General features: G+C 34.9%; 1 protein-coding gene across 1 annotated transcript; it reads left to right on the top strand.

Moving 5' to 3' along the window:
- The first annotated feature begins 7,215 nt into the window (after positions 1 to 7,215).
- On the top strand, positions 7,216 to 15,083 carry LOC131634239 (DNA mismatch repair protein MSH2). The gene is made up of 13 exons (XM_058904892.1): positions 7,216 to 7,468; positions 7,605 to 7,654; positions 7,980 to 8,012; positions 8,294 to 9,367; positions 9,846 to 10,400; positions 10,535 to 10,645; positions 10,786 to 10,875; positions 10,967 to 11,038; positions 11,272 to 11,382; positions 12,745 to 12,871; positions 13,596 to 13,795; positions 14,182 to 14,337; positions 14,475 to 15,083. The coding sequence occupies exons 1-13, from the start codon at positions 7,417 to 7,419 to the stop codon at positions 14,673 to 14,675; spliced, it is 2,832 nt and encodes a 943-aa protein (XP_058760875.1). The 5' UTR covers positions 7,216 to 7,416; the 3' UTR covers positions 14,676 to 15,083.
- The last annotated feature ends 6,416 nt before the right edge of the window (positions 15,084 to 21,499 follow it).

The raw sequence follows: 21,499 nt of genomic DNA, 5'->3' as shown, positions 1-21,499 counted from the left end.
AGATTTGCAGCACCGGATCCCACAAGCTAAGTTTTTTTTTTTTTTTTTTTTCTTCTTTCAATTGTTTTTACCTTATTTTGTCTAATTATTCATATATTGTTTATATATTCTTATTTTTTTAAAAAAGGTTCCTTCTTAATAGAAGTTTTTCTTAAGTTTCTTTTTTTCATAAAAAACATAAAAATAATAAACAGAAAATTTATTTAATTAAATTATTAAATGTTTTTATTCGATGTAATTGTTAAATAGTTTTATTTGATTCAAAGGTTTTAAATTAATTTAATTATTTAATTAATTATCAATTTTTTTTTATATTAGGATTAGAAAATTTAATCGAAACTTTATTTTGCCAATTTAATTAATTAGGTTGAAAACCAATAATTAATCTGACTTTCTTTTTTGATTAACCATGGTTAACTTGTGCCTTAATCAGGATTTACGAGGACCATTCCTACACTGAAAACTTTTTGTTTCTTTGTGCCTTTTCAAGGTTAGCAACAGGTTTCCTTCCGATTACGCGCCACGTCCGTCACAAAGCTAAGTATTCCATTTATTTTTAAAAGTCTATTTTGTTTTCTTTGATTTTAGGGTTTGCCCTTATATTTCTTGAACTATGCATACATTCACCTATTATCTGCCTTTGCCATTTTTTTCAGGGTTACCCCCGAGGCTTTCCGCCAACCATATCAGATCAAATTCGAAGCTAAGTGTCTTTTATTATTATTTTATTTAGTAATTTCATTATTTTTATTTTTATGGTTAATAAAGTTCGCCTTCGAACCGATAATGCACTCACTCTCTGTTTTCTGTCTCTTCTTTTTTCCTTTTCAGGGTTTGTCAAATGCCAAAGCTACGTTGTTGGTAACCCTAAACCCTATTTTATTTTATGGCTGTTATTATTACTTATGTCAAACCCTATTAAGGGATCCGCTGGTTACAATTTCCCTCCCCCATATCTGTTTTGATTATATTATTTAACTGCGTGGTTAGTAATTCTAGGGAGTGCAACTTATTAATTGAATTAGCATCACGTTATTTTATAAGATAACATAACTGAACTGAACCACGTGATTGTGGCACACACACTCTTTTGGGGTAACCTCTCTGTTGCCTTGTTGCCTGTTGCCTGTTGCCTTTGTGTTTTTGCAGAATAAGCCATGTCCCTCGAATATGAGGATACCTCAGCCATGCTGCCTCGATAACTAAAGGTCATGCGACCCTAAATGATGCTGCCTTCGATACACAAATATGACCTCGACCCTCGGAAGTTGCTTACGGAAAAAGGCGGAGGTATCTTCTGGCCGCCTACGAATAAGGCTTATTCTGATCCTTACCTTAGACTACCTGCCCTCCTATGGCATGGGACAGTCTTATGGCAAAGGATATTTCGATGACCCTTCTACCTCCAAACGAAAGGCTTCCTGCCCTCTTATGGCAAGGATAGACCCTTTCATTCTGAAAGGCTAAAAAGAGACCTATCATCTGAGTTTAAGGTAATTGCCCCTAATTGCCTTGCCATGCTCTATTTTCTATATTCTTTTCTCAAAATTCTTCAAAAAACTGGCTACGCTCATTTACGAGCTAAAGTCCATTTTTCCTCTTTCATCTACATTTTCTGAAAACGAGCAAGCAAAGCAATTAAGAGCCCATGGAAAACCATGGATGCAAAGGGTGCCTTACACCTTCCCTTTGCATAAATTACCCCCCGAACTTAGATTTCTTTAAAAGGTTTTTTTCTGTTTCTTTTAGCCTTTCTGAATTTGTTTGGATAAAATAAAAGTCGGTGGCGACTCATGCTTAACCGCGACATTTCGATCGATAAAAAGTCAGTTCACCGTATTACAGGCACTAATAATCTTGGCAGGTTTGATTCCCGCTTTCGTGTACGAATGGAACCTACGGGTAGAGACTTGTGATGGTGTACGGGCCATGTGAAGTGACGATTCATGGGGAAAGGCTCATGAATCCGAATCCATTTCGTATGTCAAGATTTTCCAAAGGATCCATGACTCGTGCCACCTCCTAGACGTAGAAGGGGACGGGAATATAGGGATACCTTGGTATTGGTTTCCGATTAGTAATCTTGTGTTGAGTTGTTGAACTCTAAGTATGATTCCATATAATGTTAGTATGAGAACTCAAGGTCTAGTTCCTTTTATGACTTGAGACTTATAGGTTAGAACCTTGTAAAGCCGAGAGGATCCATAGGATAGGGAACTCACAGAGATTTTGTATCTCACCCCATTATATATTGATTTCAGGTACTACAGGTTCCGCGAAGGGTAAGGAGAAAGCAGTTTGATTTCCTTATTCCTTATGCTTATTTTGGATATGGCGAAGCTTCCGTTGTGAATTTTTCTTTTGTGATCATTGTTGATCTAGTTCTTAGTATTTACTTTTGAACATCTTGTATGTATTATGCCGTTGTTATAACTTTGTATTTAGGGCATTAATATGTATAATGTGTTGACTAGGAACTTATAAGTATTTTCAGTACCAAATACTTGGATTCATGTATATGTATATGCTTTGATGTATGTATTTATATATGGGTGTTACATGCCTAATGTACTACTTAAGCAACGCTTTTTTTTATTAATAAGTGTTGCCTAATATACCACTTAAGGTAGCGCTTTTATTTATTAATAAGCATTGTCTACTATATAATTTTTAAAAATATATATTTTTATTTAACATACAACAACATTTACATTACAAAGTGCTGCCTATGTGTATACCTTATATTATTTACTATTTTCTGAAACTGAAATGATTATCAAATTCTAAGTCCATAAATCTATAAAATTGAGGGGGAAATTGAGTAAAAAAATTATCATAATGAGAAAATATTAAGGAAAATACATCTTAAAGCCCTAAAAGACACAAAAATACACCCTGAATTAGAAGATAGTTTATACTAACTAGCCTTGAATGAAGAAATTTTTTACAATGAGGATACATCAGATGTAAGTTAGGCTTTCTACGATTTAGGAGAGAATTTAATAAAATAATAATGTAAGATAATCATGGTTCGTGTGATTTGGAATAAAAACCGGGACAAAATATGATTTAGGAGCAAAAAGGATGTAAGGAGATATGTTCAAGAAAGCTAAGAAGGGGGAATTAACCCTCTTTTCAACACATTACTTTGGCAACGAAAGTCTGACGAGGCAGTTAAAAATTCAACGAAAGATTGGCAGCACAAGAGCCATGAGGCTGCGGGTCAGAAATGGTCTATAATGGCGAAGCCGTGAAGGCGCGGTCAGAGACCAAAATGGAGAACAACATTAGTAGACCAACATCGGATGGCGGTGAATGGTCAGTAGTCGAGCTATGGTGACAGCTCGGGGCCAGTCCCAGGCCTCAGGCCAGGTCGGTTTGGTTCACAATAAGTGGTGCCCACTGTGGGGCAAATGTGTTAAGTTTACAAATATGCACAATGGGTTTTAAATGGGAGATCAAGATTTTTTTAAGACAACAATTTTGGGTTATGGAAAGTGAAGATACAAGTAATTATAACTCAACAAAAATGTGTTAAAGCATTAAAAGGTGAGACATTGATACACACAAACCTGATCCAAGAAGAGAAGGTCGAGATGATGGATAAGACTATAGGGAAGTATCTAAGGAGAAGACTACAAATACGGTGAGGTAAAAGCTTGAATACTTATATACGGCAACGTATTTGAATTATAGGTTATGTAAAAAGCAACTCTACTCATTGAGAATGGTAGAGAACAAATCTATAGTGAAACAATTGACAATTTCACAAGATCGTTAATGATTTGGAGAATATTGAGGTGAATATTGATAATGAGGACAAAACTGCACTCTTGCTACACATATTACCCAAATCCATTGAGCACTTCATGAATGTCCTTCTTTATGGTAATAAATGTACCATTACACTGGATGAAGTCTAGACGACTATGAGATCCAATGATTTTTCAAAGGTGAAAGATTTCAAAATTGACGATAATGGTGTAGGCTCAAGTGTCTAAAGTGTTGACCAATTAACTCCAAACCAACAATCTTTACTATTCAAAACAATTATTTTACTTCATATAAACACACACACACACACGCGCGCGCGCACACACACACACACACACACACACACACACACACACACACACACACACACACACACACACACACACACACACACATATATATATATATATATATATATATATATATATATATATATATATATATATATATATATATATATATATATATATATATGACAATAGAAATAAAGAAAATGGAGACGAAAAGAGATACACATAAAAAATAACATGAATAAATAAAGAGATAAGAGGTATAGATAATGCAGTAGAAAGTTACACATGTTCAATCTAACCACTTAACCTATTTTTGTCCATAAGATTTTCCTCTTGAGAGTTCTAGTAAACACACTTGAGCTTTTTACATGATTTATCCATGACCCTTCAATAACAAACATGTGGAGTTTTTTACACTGGCTAAGCTCAAGAACTAATAGACAGAGCTTTCACATGAGCTTAATTCATAAATCTTTAATCAAAGCTTTTACATAGGTTAAGTTCAAAAACCTACAACTAGAGCTTTTACACATGTCAAGCTTAAGAACCTACAACCAAACTTTTATCAGATTTAGCTTGTAACCTTTTAAATCATTTAAAAATATAATTCACAAGAGAATAACACTTTTGAAGTAAGAAATTTAATCAAAACACCTATTACAATACAACTCAAGCAAGAGTTTTTCAGTCTTTTAGCACTACGACAATTCTTGTGAGAAGAAAATTCAAAAACATAGAGAGTAAAAGAAAGATAAAAGAATTTCAAATCAGAATTTCGGCGCGAAATGAAAAGAGAAAAAGTTTCATTTATATAGGAAAATATTTGTGTAATGTCCCGCATTTTTCCTAAGCACTTCTTTGTCACAAGAAAAATGATCAGGTTTACTATAAACAAATTCATTAGTCAGGGAACCTTGAGGGTAAATTTGACATTTTAGTGAAACTTGAGGATATTACCGTCTTTTTCATGAAGGATATAAACACCAAGACATGAGAACTTTCCAATTATAAAGGGGAGTAGTGCACCTGTCTTTTTCAGGTGCGATTTTCACCCTAATTAAGATTGTACTACTCATTTATTTTACTAACTTTAATGTTAGAGTGTTAGTCTTACAGGTTAACATTACTCCACCATATAAAAACTTAGCTCCATCCCGACACAACAATCAAGTCAACCTCTCCAATTATATTTTGTTCTCCAACAGGACAAAAAGGAACAATGATGACAAGTTAACAACATAGTACTTCAAATGTTTGGCAATATTTTCACTATTTTTGGGTTTTCTTATTCCACCCCCATGATCCACAAAAATACCTTTTGCAATTTCAATTTTTCCCCTCTAAAGGAAGTGGAATAACAAATGGAGAGTTAATGTGACATGTGGTTTACACAACCATGATTTAAGTCAAAAAGTGTCAGGTCATCCAATTGCATGTCGACTTCTTCCGGATAAGAAGACATGTGTTTTTTACATGACTTTGAGCTTGGTACTGCCAAAAAACATACTTGTAACCTTGAAGCGCAAAAGACCCAGGAATACATCAAATATCAAGCAAGTTTACAATAGGCGTTATCAATCCAAATTAGCGATTAGAGGGGATCGAACCGAGATGCAACACATCTTGAAACTTTTAGATGAAAACAAGTATGTTTGTAGGCACCGACGAGGTGATGATGAGGTTACAGGAAGAGATATTTATTGGAATCATCCTGACTCCATTAAACTGTTTAATACGTTTCCCATAGTGCTCACAATTGATTCTACGCATAAGACCAACGAGTACATGTTCCAATTGTTGGAAATTGTTGGTGTTACGTCGATTGAGAAGACATATTCTGTTGGTTTTGCATTTATAGAGTGCAAAAAAGAGGACAACTTTGCATGGGCTTTGGAGGTTTGTAGGCCAAACGTGAGTGGATTCGCACCGGAGTGGGCGATTCATTTCACAATCCCGTCCGAGACTTGGCTGGACCAATTCATTGAAAGGATGCAAGACTACAACAAGTTGAACAAAATTGAAATAGAAAAAATAGAGAAAAGTTAAAAGGGGTGCCACTGATGGATTTGCCCGGCGAGATTTTTTTCGGCTCTTTTACTTAGTTAGGTATCATTTATTATAAATGTCATTTTATTCATGTATTATGATGTGTAAATATAGCCATTTTTTTAGTTTGGCCAAAATACAATATTTTAATACATGAGGTTTATTTCTTAAGTTGTTGTTTTTGTTCTGTTTTTTGTTTTTTCACTTTCATGGGACTAACCAGAAATATATTTCCGATTTCCATTTTTTTAAACCAGAGTTGTACTTCCGGTTTCCACTCTGACAGAAGGATAGAATTTGTATGGTTCATGTTTGCATCCAAATACTATAAATAACCTCATTTGTCATATTATTTCTTATCACAGCACCAAAAATAAAAAATAAACATGAAAATGAATATTGAATGACATGTTGGAGTTGTCCATTTTACCAGCGTCACACCATCACGCGAATTTAAGTTCACCACATACACCGCAATTGAAGAAATGTGTAATATTGCAGGAACTTATACCTTATGGCGACAATCGGAAAGTTGTGAAGATCAAGTACCGCTCGCTCTCTGTTGACAAAGATGGGAAGTTTGTGTTCATCAACCGTGAGCTGAAGAACGACGCTGATATGCGGGCTATGTGGAATACTTATACCAGTTTTGAGGATAAAATTCTGATCGAACTAAATGCGACTATTTCAAGATTGGTTGATAATATTATCATAATGTTGCAACGTCCACATGGACGTTGATTTCTAATGTTTGATTTGTGTTGAAATCTTGAATGTATTTTATATGTTTATGTTATGATTTGTACTTGGAGTTTGTGATATTGGTGTTATTTAATGATGTTTTTCTGATTCCTGTGTAGCACAAAATCGAATGTATAACTCCGAGTCAAAACCGAAAAATACATTTGCAGTTCCATTGAACAATTTATTAGATTTTAGTGCGCATCAGAAATATACTTCCGATTTTAAAAGGCATTTAAAAAATTTCGCGTGGAACCTTAGAAAAACATGAGGTCGAATAAGAAATTTCTTTTTTTTTTTCTTTCACTTTTGCTCCTACATTGATTTGGGCTATTTTCTCTCTCTTCCAAACACGAGTTACTCTGTTGCCAAAAGCGTGGGCTTGAGCCTGAAACAACAAAAAGCCCGCGAATATTTCCCGCCACCAACACAAGAACAAACACACTCGTTTCATTTCCCAATTCGTTCATATACACTAAACTACTCATTACTCAGAGTTCTCACGCACTTCACAGACACTTTCTTCCCTGTTTCTCTGTTGAACCCTAAAACAATCGATCCAATGGATGAAAATTTTGACGGCTTTGATAACAAACTTCCCGAGCTCAAATTAGGTATCGCAATTTCACCCACTGTTTTTTTTTTTAATAATGAAAAGCTCTATTTTTACTTGGTAATTGTTCTATTTCTTTGTTATTGATCATTGATTCAGGTTTGTAACGAGTTTTGTGTTATTTTAACTGTTGCTAGATTCTAAGCAAGCGCAAGGGTTTCTGTCCTTTTTCAAAACCCTATCTGATGTAAGTATTTTCCTTTCTCCTCTATTTCCATAATTTCTCTTAAAATCTTGTATGAATCTTCTTGGGGGTGTTATTAGCATCATATGAGTTCCATTCTTTTCTCTTTTATTGCCAAAAATGTATAACTATTTATTTCCATTGTTTTTTTGCATTCCTCTTTGTTGCTAAAAAAACAATGCCTTTCAGTGAAGTGGCATGTGGGCAGACGTGCAATCTATTTTATATTTTTTATTTACACTAGTGAAGTGGTTTTGTTATAAATTGTGACTTGGCATTATTATTTTGTTCTGTGCTTAATATTTTTATTTACTTGTTTCTGTTACAGGACCCGAGGGCCGTTAGATTTTTTGATCGTCGGGTAAGTTCATCACTTCAATTTATATTTTCTAATGGATATATTTAGTGAATTACAAAGTAGGGCATTTCTGAAATGAGTGACAGTTTTTGATATCTGAAATGTCATTATCTCTTCATCTTCAGTTATTTTTACTTGATTTTTTGAAGAAAGATAAATAATTTGAAGAGTTTCCAAATTTTTATAGCTTTTTTTGTGTCGATGGATTACTATCTTCCCACCCTTCCTCATTTTATGCACTATGATGATCCGTTGGTTTATATATCCTTTTTTCAATTTTTCAGGATTACTATACTGCCCACGGTGAGAATGCAACATTCATTGCCAAAACCTATTACCACACTACTACTGCTCTGCGACAGTTGGGTAGTGGATCAAATGCTCTTTCCAGTGTGAGTGTAAGTAGGAACATGTTTGAATCAATTGCCCGTGATTTACTCTTGGAGAGAACAGACCATACACTTGAGGTCTATGAGGGCAGTGGCTCTAATTGGAGACTGGTCAAAAGTGGTACACCTGGTAATATTGGCAGTTTTGAAGATGTTCTGTTTGCTAACAGTGAAATGCAGGATTCTCCAGTTGTTGTTGCACTGTCACTTAACTTCCGTGAAACTGGGTGCACCGTTGGATTGGGATTTGTTGGTCTAACTAACAGACTACTAGGGATGGCTGAATTCCTAGATGACAGTCACTTCACAAATGTGGAGTCAGCATTGGTTGCTCTTGGCTGCAGAGAGTGCCTTGTGCCAATTGAACGTGGAAAATCTGTTGAATATAAAATGTTGTGTGATGTGTTGACTAAGTGTGGCGTGATGCTAACTGAGAGAAAGAAATCTGAATTCAAGACTAGAGATCTGGTACAGGATCTTGGCAGGCTTGTCAAAGGTTCTATTGAAGCAGTTCAAGATTTAGTTTCTGGATTTGAATTTGCACCCGGTGCTTTGGGGTCACTGCTCTCTTATGCAGAGTTACTTGCAGACGAAAGCAATTATGGAAATTATACTCTGCGTCGGTACAATCTTGACAGTTACATGAGGTTAGATTCTGCAGCCATGAGGGCACTCAACATCTTAGAAAGTAAAACTGATGCAAACAAAAATTTCAGTTTGTTTGGTCTTATGAATAGAACCTGTACAGCTGGAATGGGAAAAAGGTTATTGCACATGTGGCTAAAGCAGCCATTATTAGATGTAAAAGAAATTAACTTGAGGTTGGATGTAGTACAAGCATTTGTAGAGGACACTGTGCTTCGGCAAGATCTGAGGCAGCATCTAAAAAGAATATCAGACATTGAGCGACTGGTGCACAATCTTCAGAAGCGAAGAGCTGGTTTGCAACACGTTGTTAAACTTTATCAGGTAGAACTTCACCTATATTTACTGTTTGGTTTTAATAATTAATGTATAACTTTATCTTTGCTAGGACTGTATTACATTGTATTTGTACTTGCTTTTTGATCCATCTCTGGAATCTGCAATATTGTTACTAGCCCCTTTTTCGAGTGTTCAGATTTTGTAATTAATAGTTTTCTTTATTGACTTAGAAATTATATGTTGGGATGAAGAGTCATTAAAGACATTTTAATATTGATTCTTTTCCTTTTTGGTAAGTTTATTACTATTGTCATTCAGTTTCAGACAATTTTTTCAATTTGTTGTTGAATATTTCAGCTAACATATCACTAAGGGTTCCGAGCTCCCCTTTTCCTGCTTTTATATATTTATATATGAGCTTGCCAAACATCCACTCTAATCACATTATTGAGTAAATAATACTTCTCATATTTGGCTATTGACATGGCCTCTGCCTAACTCCATTTTTGTTTTTTGAGTGCAGTCAAGTATAAGATTGCCTTACATTAAAAGTGCCCTGGATAGGTATGATGGAGAGTTTTCTTCAATGATGAAGAGCAGGTATTTGAAAGATTTGGAGTTATGGACTGGTGTTGATCGCTTAAATAAATTTATTGAGCTTGTAGAAACTGCTGTTGACCTTGACCATCTGGAAAACGGGGAATACATGATTTCTTCAAGTTATGACACTGCACTAACTGAACTTAAGGAGAAGCAAGAATTACTAGAGAGTGAAATACATAACTTGCATAGACAAACTGCTGATGATCTTGATCTGCAAATAGACAAGACATTAAAGTTAGATAAGGGCACACAATTTGGACACGTTTTTAGAATCACAAAGAAGGAAGAGCCAAAAATAAGGAAGAAGCTCAACACCCAGTTTATTGTACTTGAAACCCGTAAAGATGGAGTGAAGTTTACTAACACAAAGCTCAAAAAATTGGGAGACAAATATCAACAAATTCTTGAGGAGTACAAGAGCTGTCAAAAACAGTTGGTTATTAAAGTAGTGGAAATTGCAGCAACTTTCTCTGAGGTGGATATACTTACTTGCATGTTTTGATTAGGTTAAATTTGATTTTTTTTAAACACGCTTGTTAGTATGACCTTTGCATTGGTTATTTATTTGTTTCATCTGCTCTACTAACTTGAAGAATCTTCCTTCTGCAGGTGTTTGAATCTTTAGCTGAATTAATTTCTGAATTGGATGTGTTGTTAAGCTTTGCTGATCTGGCTTCTAGTTGTCCTACTCCCTATACAAGGCCTGAAATCACCTCATCGGTATTTTGTTTATATTTATTTGCTATTCTTACAACAAATGCATTATTTTCTTGCTTTTATCCTCCGTTTTCATTTTTCCTTTATTATGGTTGAGGGACTCAGATGGTTAGCATTGAACATTATCGTCTTGCCTTTAATAGGACGAAGGAGATATTATTTTAGAAGGTAGCAGACATCCTTGTGTGGAGGCACAAGACTGGGTGAATTTTATACCAAATGATTGTAAGCTTGTAAGTATTCCATAAGGTTATTATAGGCTTTTCTTCATTTAAATTTTTGTGCAACTTACAAGTTTATATGTTGTATTTTCTAACAAATCAGATCAGAGAAAAAAGTTGGTTTCAAATAATAACAGGGCCTAATATGGGTGGGAAATCAACATTCATCCGGCAGGTACTTGTCTTCTGTACTACTTTATTAGTAAAGTTAAACAATTTCGTATGCTTTATAATTAATTTTCAGACATTATCTTTCTACTTTTATGCTGATGTTAAGCATGGCATGGCCATCAAATTTGGTTGCCTCACCTTTCTTTGTATAGATATTTTAGTTTATGTATACAATTTTGATTCACATCTTTGCTATTTTAGGTTGGAGATTTGATTAACATAACGGTTTATGTGTAGGTGGGCGTGAATATTTTGATGGCGCAAGTTGGTTGCTTTGTTCCATGTGACAAAGCCAGCATATCTGTTCGTGATTGCATTTTTGCTCGTGTTGGTGCAGGTGACTGCCAAGTGAGTTATTTCCATATTTTTGGCCACTCTTACATTTTAATATCTTCATGCGTGGTTTTTACTTGACATAAAATAGTCTGTTGAATCATTTATTGATTTCTTATATCTAATTTAGGCTGGCTAATTTTATTCTAAATGCATAAAATAGAGCTTTTTTCTTCTCATAACACAAATTTGATGCTTTTTAAAAACAAGTAATAACATTAATGGGATTGGAATAGGGGGAGTTGCTTGAAAGCTGGAACTGGTCTAAACTGCTACAGTGACCGTAATGATATTACCGACCTTCAAATCATCTTTTTTATCCAATGCTCGTCTAGAATGCTAATTGTTAGTAATTATTTGATACTTCATTAAATAATTTCAAATAAATGCTTAATAAGATTTTTAAGTTTTGACAGTGTAAGTAAATATCAACTTACAGATTACTTAGCTACAAATTTCAAACTTATATGAAGCTATATGTGTTTGATCATTCATATCAATATAATATAGTAGCAATCAACATTTATAATGAGTTACTAAATGGGGTTGTTTAACTTAATCCTTGTGTGTAATTCATACACATGGATTCACTTGTGCTCTTTTGTTTTTCTCTTTTTTTAACTTAGTATCTAGATCTTGAAGAGATACAATCCTCGTCCTGTATTTATTCTTTTGTTTTCCGTCTCTACCTCCTTTGGCTGCATTTTTCTTTCTGTTTGTTGCCTCCAATAATTCTTCCTTCGTCTTTCCGTCAAAGGGAGCCTTGGAAACCATTTACTTTGGATAGCAAGCCTAATACTGACCCTCTCTAGAGTTTCAATTTAGGCGGAGCTCAAACTTGCCAACACGTGTGTTCTTTCTCATGCGTAACCGGATAGCGCCACCATCAATTGTTGGGCAGGTAGCATGTTTGTATGAGCTTATGTTTGAGCTTAGTTGCACTCGCCTCGCCCTTTTGTCCACCTCCCAAATCTGTTCTGAGTTTGTACTTCATGTTTCCACGTTTGTGCTCCACTCTTAACTAACAAGTTGGATCAGAGCAACCGTGATACATTGGCTTTCAACTTCAATTTGGCATAGAGATCAAGAACAAGAAGACCAATAGACTGAGAAAGTTGACTTTGTGTTATATTATTAAGTAATTATGTTAACTGTAAATCCATGTAAATATTACCCTTGGCATATATGATATTCATCCCTGTGTAATTTGAACACACATATTCACTTGTTTGCTTTCATGTTTGCAATGATATTATGGTCTTTGAGGTTCATTGTCTGTAACAGCAATTTTAATTTATTGTTGAAGTTGCTTATTGAATCAATAATTGTATCCTCAATTAATATGAATCCTGTGTTTTTTTCCCTATATTTCCCCAGCTTCGCGGAGTTTCTACCTTTATGCAAGAAATGCTTGAAACTGCATCAATATTAAAAGGAGCTACCGAAAAGTCCTTGATAATCATTGACGAGTTGGGACGCGGGACATCTACTTACGATGGATTTGGTTTGTTTCACTACTAAATGTTCTCTTTAATGTGTTAGCTTTGCATTGGAATATCAAAAGCCTTATCAAAGTTGTCAGAATATATTTGTGGACAATGCCTAGTTTCTCACATTGTGTATCTTGAGTGACTCATGCAATGGGTTTAACGTTGTTGCCTTTAAGATGAAAAAGAAAACTATGAAGTATTTGATCCAGATGCTGAAATTTCCATGTCATAGAATTTATTGATCTCTCCATGTATGGGTTAGCATTTGCATTGAGACACTGATATGAAACAGAAGCTTTCTTAACCACTGCATAACTTTTTATTTAAGCTGTCATTTTTCACAAAATCCATTATTGGTTTAAAATCTCCCTCCCCTATCACATTAAATATCCTCAATTTTTCATATTAACACTAAACAATTTATAGTTGATATATGCTTCTTAGACATGAGTAGTAAGAAAAACATATGGATGCAAGTTTATTGATATCCATTTTTTTTAAATTGGACATGCTATCTCAATATGTTGGCTGCTTGTAATTTGATAGTTGGATTGATGAGAATTACATGCTGCGAAATAATTAGTAATCGAGTTATGCAATGCAATGTTGTTGTACTTTGGTGTCAAGATATCCTTATCAATTTATGTTTGGATACAGGTGGCTTAGCATCCAAATCCCTTAATAAACATCTCAGTGCATGCATTAAAACAAGTTTGTATGTTATATTGTGAGATGCAGGTCTTGCTTGGGCCATTTGTGAGCACATAGTTGATGTGATAAAAGCCCCTACTTTATTTGCAACTCACTTTCATGAGCTGACTGCATTAGCCCATGAAAATGGTAGCAATGATACACATAAACAGATTGTTGGTGTGGCAAATTATCATGTTAGTGCACATATTGATGCATCTACTCGCAAGCTAACTATGCTATACAAGGTAAATGCTTTCCAAACTCTTTTTCCATCTATCAAGCTGCACTAATTCCATTGGCTTTATGAAGTTTGTTGTCTCTACCAGTCCATTGATATTTTCTTTTAGAGAAAAACTTCTAATTATCATAAAAAATTTAAGCATGTTTTAAATATTTAAAAGTTCTTCTGAAAAAAAACACCAAAAAGTGCCTTGGGAAAAATAATTTAAGCTTGGACATAAAGCTTGGAAAAAATAAAAGTTTTCTAACCATCGTTGATCTTTCTATGATGCTTATTTTAAAATGAAGTTTGGACATAAAGTTCAGAAACTGTAGTACTGTGATCAAATAACAATCTATATTTGCATCAACTCAATCCATTATTTTTCTGGTGTTTCTTTCTACTTTCAAGGTTGAACCAGGAGCTTGTGATCAGAGTTTTGGTATTCACGTTGCTGAGTTTGCAAACTTCCCTGAAAGTGTGGTTGCCCTAGCTAGAGAAAAGGCTGCAGAACTAGAAGATTTTTCTCCGTCTGCAATATCCTTAATTGATTCTTCTACAGAAGAGGTACAGCAGTTTTTGTGGCATGTTCATATTGCATGTGCATTTTCTTTTTCTGAATTAACATAAATTTGTATTAAATATGTTTTGATAAAATTCTCTTCATTGGAATGAATCATTAAAGTTTTGACCAAAATTTTCAGGTGGGTTCTAAACGTAAGAGAGAATTTGAATCTGATGACATGTCTAAAGGGGCTGCAAAGGCCCGCCAAATTCTTGAAGCATTTGTTGCTTTGCCACTTGAAACCATGGACAAAACGCAAGCTATGCAAGAAGTTAGGAAGTTGAAAGATAATTTAGAGAAGGATGCACAAAACTGTCTTTGGTTGCAAAAGTTCCTGTAGTTGAAAGAGTCTGCTGGCAAGGTACCCATGCAGGGCATGTAAATTTTGAAGAACTTCTTGATGTACACCAATACTATATGTCCAATGCGTTGTGGTAGTAGAATACTTTTTTAGCGGTATATTGTTAGTGGTTAGTCAGAAAAAGAGGGATTTGTTAGTAGTAAGGGTTGAGTTCTGAGCCTCATCAATAAAACTCGTTTAGTGTCCAACCTATACCACTGACTACTCCTTGGTGTGGCTCTGGCTTTTTGTGCATTGTTAGGGAGGTAAGGCTTGTGGCATAGCCCAGTCTGAAAGAGATGTATATTCTAATCTATCTTTTTGTATACAGGAAACCTTGTTAGGTTGCATCCTGTGGCCATATGCAGTGGACAATCTATTTAAAAGCTACTGATAAGTTTATAATATCACTACGTGCTCTAGCATCAATTTCCTATTTTGTCTAGAATATAGAAAACACATTTACGTTAATCTGTTGGTAAATTTTATGGTTGAAAGACAGGCCATGTCAATGTTATGCTATTTCATGAATGAAGAAATTAAATTGGAAGAACGATTAATGCAGGTTTTGCAAATATTTTATATATAAATGTTGTTTATTTATCTGTAACATGAACTATTAAGTTATTGATATGAAATTAATGACGTTAGCAAAAAAATTAACAATTAAGTTATTGATATGAAATTAATGACGCCAGCTTCTAAGAATATCTTCAAAACTCTGCTAAACACATCAACATTAAGGTTGATGATTCAAATTTGCTTGTTTGGAAACAAGAACTTAACAAAATTAGTCGGATTCAAGAACTCCATTGTCATCTTGCGAATCTTGTAATTCCTCCAAGATATTTCTCTGTAGAAAATCACATTTTTGAGTTTTGATACCAAAAATTCATTGTATTCAACGTGGAAGCAAGATGATTCACTCTTCTTCACGGAGCTTCTCATAACTCTCTTAGATCCGGTCCTTTCTCAAATTGTTCCCGATGTTCAAGCATAAGAAGTTTGGTTAGCAACTAATCAATTTTAGAGAATGCATATCAATGTGAAGTTGCGCCAATGGTGCTATAAATTGAAGTGCATTGAAAATGAAAATCAAACAATTTCACAATTTTTAGGTCGAATTCAGTAACTTGTTGATCTCCTTGAGTTAATGGGAAATTCAATTTCACATCATGATCAACTAGAAGCAACTCTTGATGGTCTTTTTATCCAATATCAAGCCCTAACTTAGATAATTCAGTATCGTGAAGATTCATGTCCTATGTTTGTTGTTGTAACAATGCTCCTCTCACATGAAGCTAGGCTAGATCAAGCTAATCACTCCAATCACTGAACCACTGTCAATAAATATTACTCAAGGTAACACCTCAACTCTAACAAACTCTGATTCAACACTACCTCAAGAAGCTCATCCTCAAGTTACCAGTTAAGAGTCTCAACAACAGTTCCATGTAACTCGCGACACTTGTGGAGGTAGATTCCACAATTTCACAGACCGTGGTGCCAAATTTCGTGTTCAATGTCAGACATGTTTCAAAACAAGACATGATGCAAGTATTTGCTACCATCGCCACTCTGCACAACCTTCATCATCTAACAAGTGGCTAAATCCAGCTACTCATACATTCTCTCACGCTCCATTCATGAATCATTGGAACAATACTGAGCTGCAACAGAACCATGGCCATCAATAGTTAACATCAACAAGTTCAACATAATGGCGTGGACCTCCTTCTAGTTTTTCTCCCAGACCTTCCTCATTGCCTACACCTCAATTCCAAGTCAAACTACCTCAAGCCTATCTTACTAGTAATGAAGCCAACAACTCTCAATTTGGAGCATCTCACTAGTATCCTGACTCAGGTTCGACTCATCAAGTCATTCATTGTGTTGACAATTTCTTGGAAAGCATTCACGTGTCTGGACCCTCATCATGAGGCCCTTAAAACTATTCTCAATAGTTGTAATATTCTTGTACCTATACAATCAAAGTTAGATTTTTGTGCAGCGTGTTGCCTTGGCAAAGCACAAATATTACATTCATTTCAATCCATTAGTACTACTTATCGTGCTCCTTTTGAATTGATTTTTGCTGATGTTTGGGGTCCTGCCCCCATAATCCCTTCATTAGGCTACAAATACTTAAAAACTTGTGTGGATGCTTTCACTAAATATACATAGACTTTTATGCTCAAGTTAATGCAAGATGTCAACACAATCTTCACACACTTCCTCACATTTATTACAACACAATTCAACACTACAATTGTTACGGTTCAAACTAATGGCGGTGGTGAGTTTCGAATTCTTTCCTCATTCCTAGCACAACACGGCATAACGCATAAACTAACTTGTCCCCACACACATCATCAAAATGGTTTAGTTGAGAGGAAACATTTACATGTGCTGGAAATTGGTCAAACTCTTCTAGCACAAGCCGATCTACCTCTATAATTTTGGGATCATGCTTTTCAAGCTTCCATCTATCTTATAAACAAAATGCCTTATGTTGTATTAGTCATGACTTCCTCAAATATTTTAGTTGTGCTTGTTACAATGTTACCCTCATCTAAGGCAATATAACCCTTACATATTTGCCTATTACTCAAGAGAGTGTTTATTTCTAGGTTATTCTTCTAACCAGAAAAGGCTACAAATGTTTGGAAAGTGATGGGAGAATATACATCTCCAAAGATGCCATATTCAATCAACTTATATTTCCTCACTCTTCCATGTTTCCATCAAACTCAAATTCTCTAACTAGACTGCCCATGTATCAACTCTATTTCCCTCATAATTTTCCTAAAACACAAATCACTATCAACTCTATTTCCCTCATAATTTTCCTAAAACACAAATCACTCTTCCATGTTTCCATCAAACTCAAATTCTCTAACTAGACTGCCCATATATCAACTCTATTTCCCTCATAATTTTCCTAAAACACAAATCTCTAACTAGACTGCCCATATATCAACTCTATTTCCCTCATAATTTTCCTAAAACACAAATCACTCTTCCATGTTTCCATCAAACTCAAATTCTCTCCTGCATATTCCACCATTAATCTCAGATTCAAAGGAAGCCAGAACTTTCCTCAGCTAATACAGAAACCGGTCCATGCTTAAATACAAAGCTAGACTTGTGGCAAAGAATGGTTAAACCCATTGGGGATCGAACCGTGGTTCTTCCTACCAAGTCCAGCGCCAATCACCCCTGGACCAACTAATGAGTGGTACACACATTTTTTAAAAAACTTATTATTTTAATCACTTTAAGAGTGCCCCAAGAACATTGATTAGTATTTCCTATAATTTAAAAAAAAAACTACAAACACACCGACTCACTTTTTCTCTCTTTTAATATCTCTTCTCATTTTTCTTTCTCTCTCACACAATAATTTCTTTTTCTCTTCTTCTCAAACCCCTCATCTCTCATATTTGTCTCTTTTTCTTATATTTCCTAATCCAAAAATCTCTTATATATTTTTTTCTCCAAAATTTACAAAGTTATAAGGACTTTCAAATCTTTGTGCAAAATTTGTAAAAAGAAATAAGTGCAACACAATTGATATGGTTTATAAGCTTCTGAAATTGACTTTAGTCTTGCCGGTAGCAACTGCAAACGTGGAACGTGTTTTTTCAACTATGAAATTTGTGAAGAGTTAACTATGTAACAAAATGAATGATCAGCGGTTAAATAACCGTCTTGTAACTTTTATAGAAAGAGATGTTCTCGGAACAATTAACAATGATATCATTTTAGCTCATTTTCAAAAAGTGAATGATAGACGATTTTCATTGTAATGTATTGCATTAAACAATATTATTTTTCATTTTTAATATGATTTAGTTTCTTTTATGTTTAGCCACACCAATATATATTGTCTGGATCCGCCCCTGGTCGGGCAGCGATTTAAAGAGTGTCAAAATAAAAGAAATAAATTATTTATTTGGGGACACTTGTCTTACTTTTCCGACACTTCTTTGACCTTTTCGACACGTGTCGTACGGATGTCATACAAGTGTCGGACACCGCGACAGACCTAATTATAGAGGTGTTCGTGCTTCAGTGAACCCATTACAATGAGAATTATTCTCGCCCTTTCTACATCTAGACAGTGGCACATCACTCAACTTGATGTGAATAATGCCTTACTAGATGGCTTACTCGAAGAAGAAATATATATGCAACAACCACCCGGATTCCTTAATACAAATATTTTATTTGATTGTAAGCTAAACAAATTCATTTATGGTCCAAAACAAGCACCCATGATCTGGTTTGAAATACTAACTACTACCTTATACAATTTTGGCTTTCAAACAAGTAAGTGTGTTCATTCTCTTTTCACTCCCGCAACAACTATACACTTAATCTTCATATTAGTCTATGTAGATAATATCATTTATCAATAATTACCAGCCCCATATTCAACATCTTGTCTCAAAATTACTTGCATAATTTTCACTCAAGCAGCTAGTCAATCTTGATTACTTCTTAGGCATTAAATTCACTCGTCCAATGGAAACCTCTTTCTTTCTAAAACAAAGTACATAATGGATCTACATGCCAAAACAAACAAGTGATGCTGAAAGCCTGAAATCCTATCCAATACCATGGTTTCCAATCTCAAACTACCGAATTTGACTACTTAAATAACTCCATTTACTACACGTTAGTGGTTAGTGCATTACAATATGAAACCATCACAAGATGTGAAATTAACTTTTCTGTTAATAAAGGCATGCCAATTTCTATCTCAATAGAAAAGTTAATGAGAGACATTGAACTGCAGTCAAAAGAATCTTGAGATATCTTAGGGGTACTCTTCATCACATCTTGAATATGAATTCATCCCTCTAATACAAAATGCATACATATTACCTTTATGTCCACCAACGACCCTTAACTTAACAATGAGTTGATGAGTGAAGGTTTTACTTTAAAGTATTTGCCAGGAAAATAATATGACCTTTCAGGGCGTCAAACTCTTCCACACTCTCCAAAAGCTTAATGACCTCATGCAAGAGACTACCCCCACCTAGACAACCTCCATAACCATCGAATATGCAGAACTAACCAAATACATGTCCAAAGAGTCATGCTTCCACGACTAGGACTTTTTATTGGTTAACATAACCCATTAAGATTCATGTTCAAAAAGACTACCAACTCCTTCTCCAAAATGAAAACACTTTTCCCCACCTAATATCTCACCCCTAACATGACCAACCAAGGAATATCTTTGATTTAAAATCTAAAAAAGCATCTGGAATTTCTCCCTGAAAGGTACATCCTCGACCCAACAATCATTCATGAAAGATGTCAAAATCACATTACCCATAGTTTTTACCACACCATTATAGAAGCAGCCTTAAATATGGTCAAATTTAACCCCAAGTAGAGAAATAACTTTCCACCAAAAAGAGGTAGACTATAATCCCTCTATATAACCTCCCAAACAAGACAATGGAATATGTGACCCATGCCTAGCTATAATAACATGTCACCACAAAGCTGAAACCCCAAAAATAACCCTTAAGTGACACTCACTTAAAATAAAAAGATTATAAAAAGAGATCCTTCACTCCAAGACCTCCCCAAATTCTAGGCTTTTACACCTTTGACCACCAAAGTTAAGAGATTTCGTTAAGGCCCTTACACCACCTCCCTCGAGGAAATTCCTTTGGAGATGAACAATATGATTATACACTTTACCATACATCTTTGTGAGGGAAAGATAAAAGATATGAATGGAGCATAGAAGTGCTTTAATAAGCACCACCTCTCCAAAAACCTAGCATGTTAGTAACATGGATAACCAACCATTCACATGTCACGTACTTCCAAGGATTATACAGCAAATAAAGAAACATCAAAATTAAAACATAAGAGATAAACGATTAAAAGACGTTAGAAGAAAACAAATAAACAATTATAACATTCATCGCAAAGTTATAAAAGTGGGCATGACTCTCTTATTAGGTTCTCGTCAGCTGCTGCGACACGAAAAATATCCGAACATAATGAATGCTTGAAATACAATGGAGTCGCCACCAAAATTTATTTTATAAGGGAAAACATCGATAAATCCTAAAAGAACAAAAATATGGTCGTTGCAACCAAATTCAGGTTCAGGAGTCGGTAGTGTCAGGGGAAGGTATTAGCACCCGTCACATCCGTTGTGCTCGACGAGAACCATTTAGTTAGTTTAGCGAATAAAGAGTTAGCATAATGTTATTCAATTTCTCCTGATCATTATTATGTGTTTACAAAAGGAATAAGGGACTATAAATAAGTTTGTTATTAGGGTGCTTGACGAGGCGTTGAATCTCGCTCCTATGTATTCTCTGGGTGTGATGAGGAATTCAAAGCTACGTAGTTACGGGTAGCAAATGTTTATTTGTTGGTCGATTTTAGCGTAAGGTATTTATTTGCATTCGAGCAAAAAATATTGCTTACTTCCCAAACATGGCTAAATGAACATTTGTGTCGAATCAGAATAAACAACATAATTTGGATTTTCTTAGATTTATGTTCTCATCGCATTCGAGCGAAAAACGTTACTTATACTCACGCATGTTAGGAATGAAGCTTTGTTTGCATCGTCTCGATATGGACGAATCATCTTTTGTTTATGAAAAGTTTTTGTAATCGTGTTAGGGCAGAAAAAGATAGGTTTGATTGGTTGAGATCATTTTTAGGTGGATGAAGAGTATTCCTAAGGTAAGCTCTACAACTAGTATCCAAATACTCGGGGAAGAAAGAGGCAACGCCCAATTAATCCTTTTTCATTCGAATTTATTGTAAAATATGTG

Source organism: Vicia villosa, linkage group LG1 (assembly GCF_029867415.1).
Source record: "Vicia villosa cultivar HV-30 ecotype Madison, WI linkage group LG1, Vvil1.0, whole genome shotgun sequence".
Lineage (NCBI taxonomy): Eukaryota > Viridiplantae > Streptophyta > Magnoliopsida > Fabales > Fabaceae > Vicia > Vicia villosa.
Note: the sequence above shows the minus strand (reverse complement) of the source record. Positions and strands in the feature narration are given on the sequence as shown.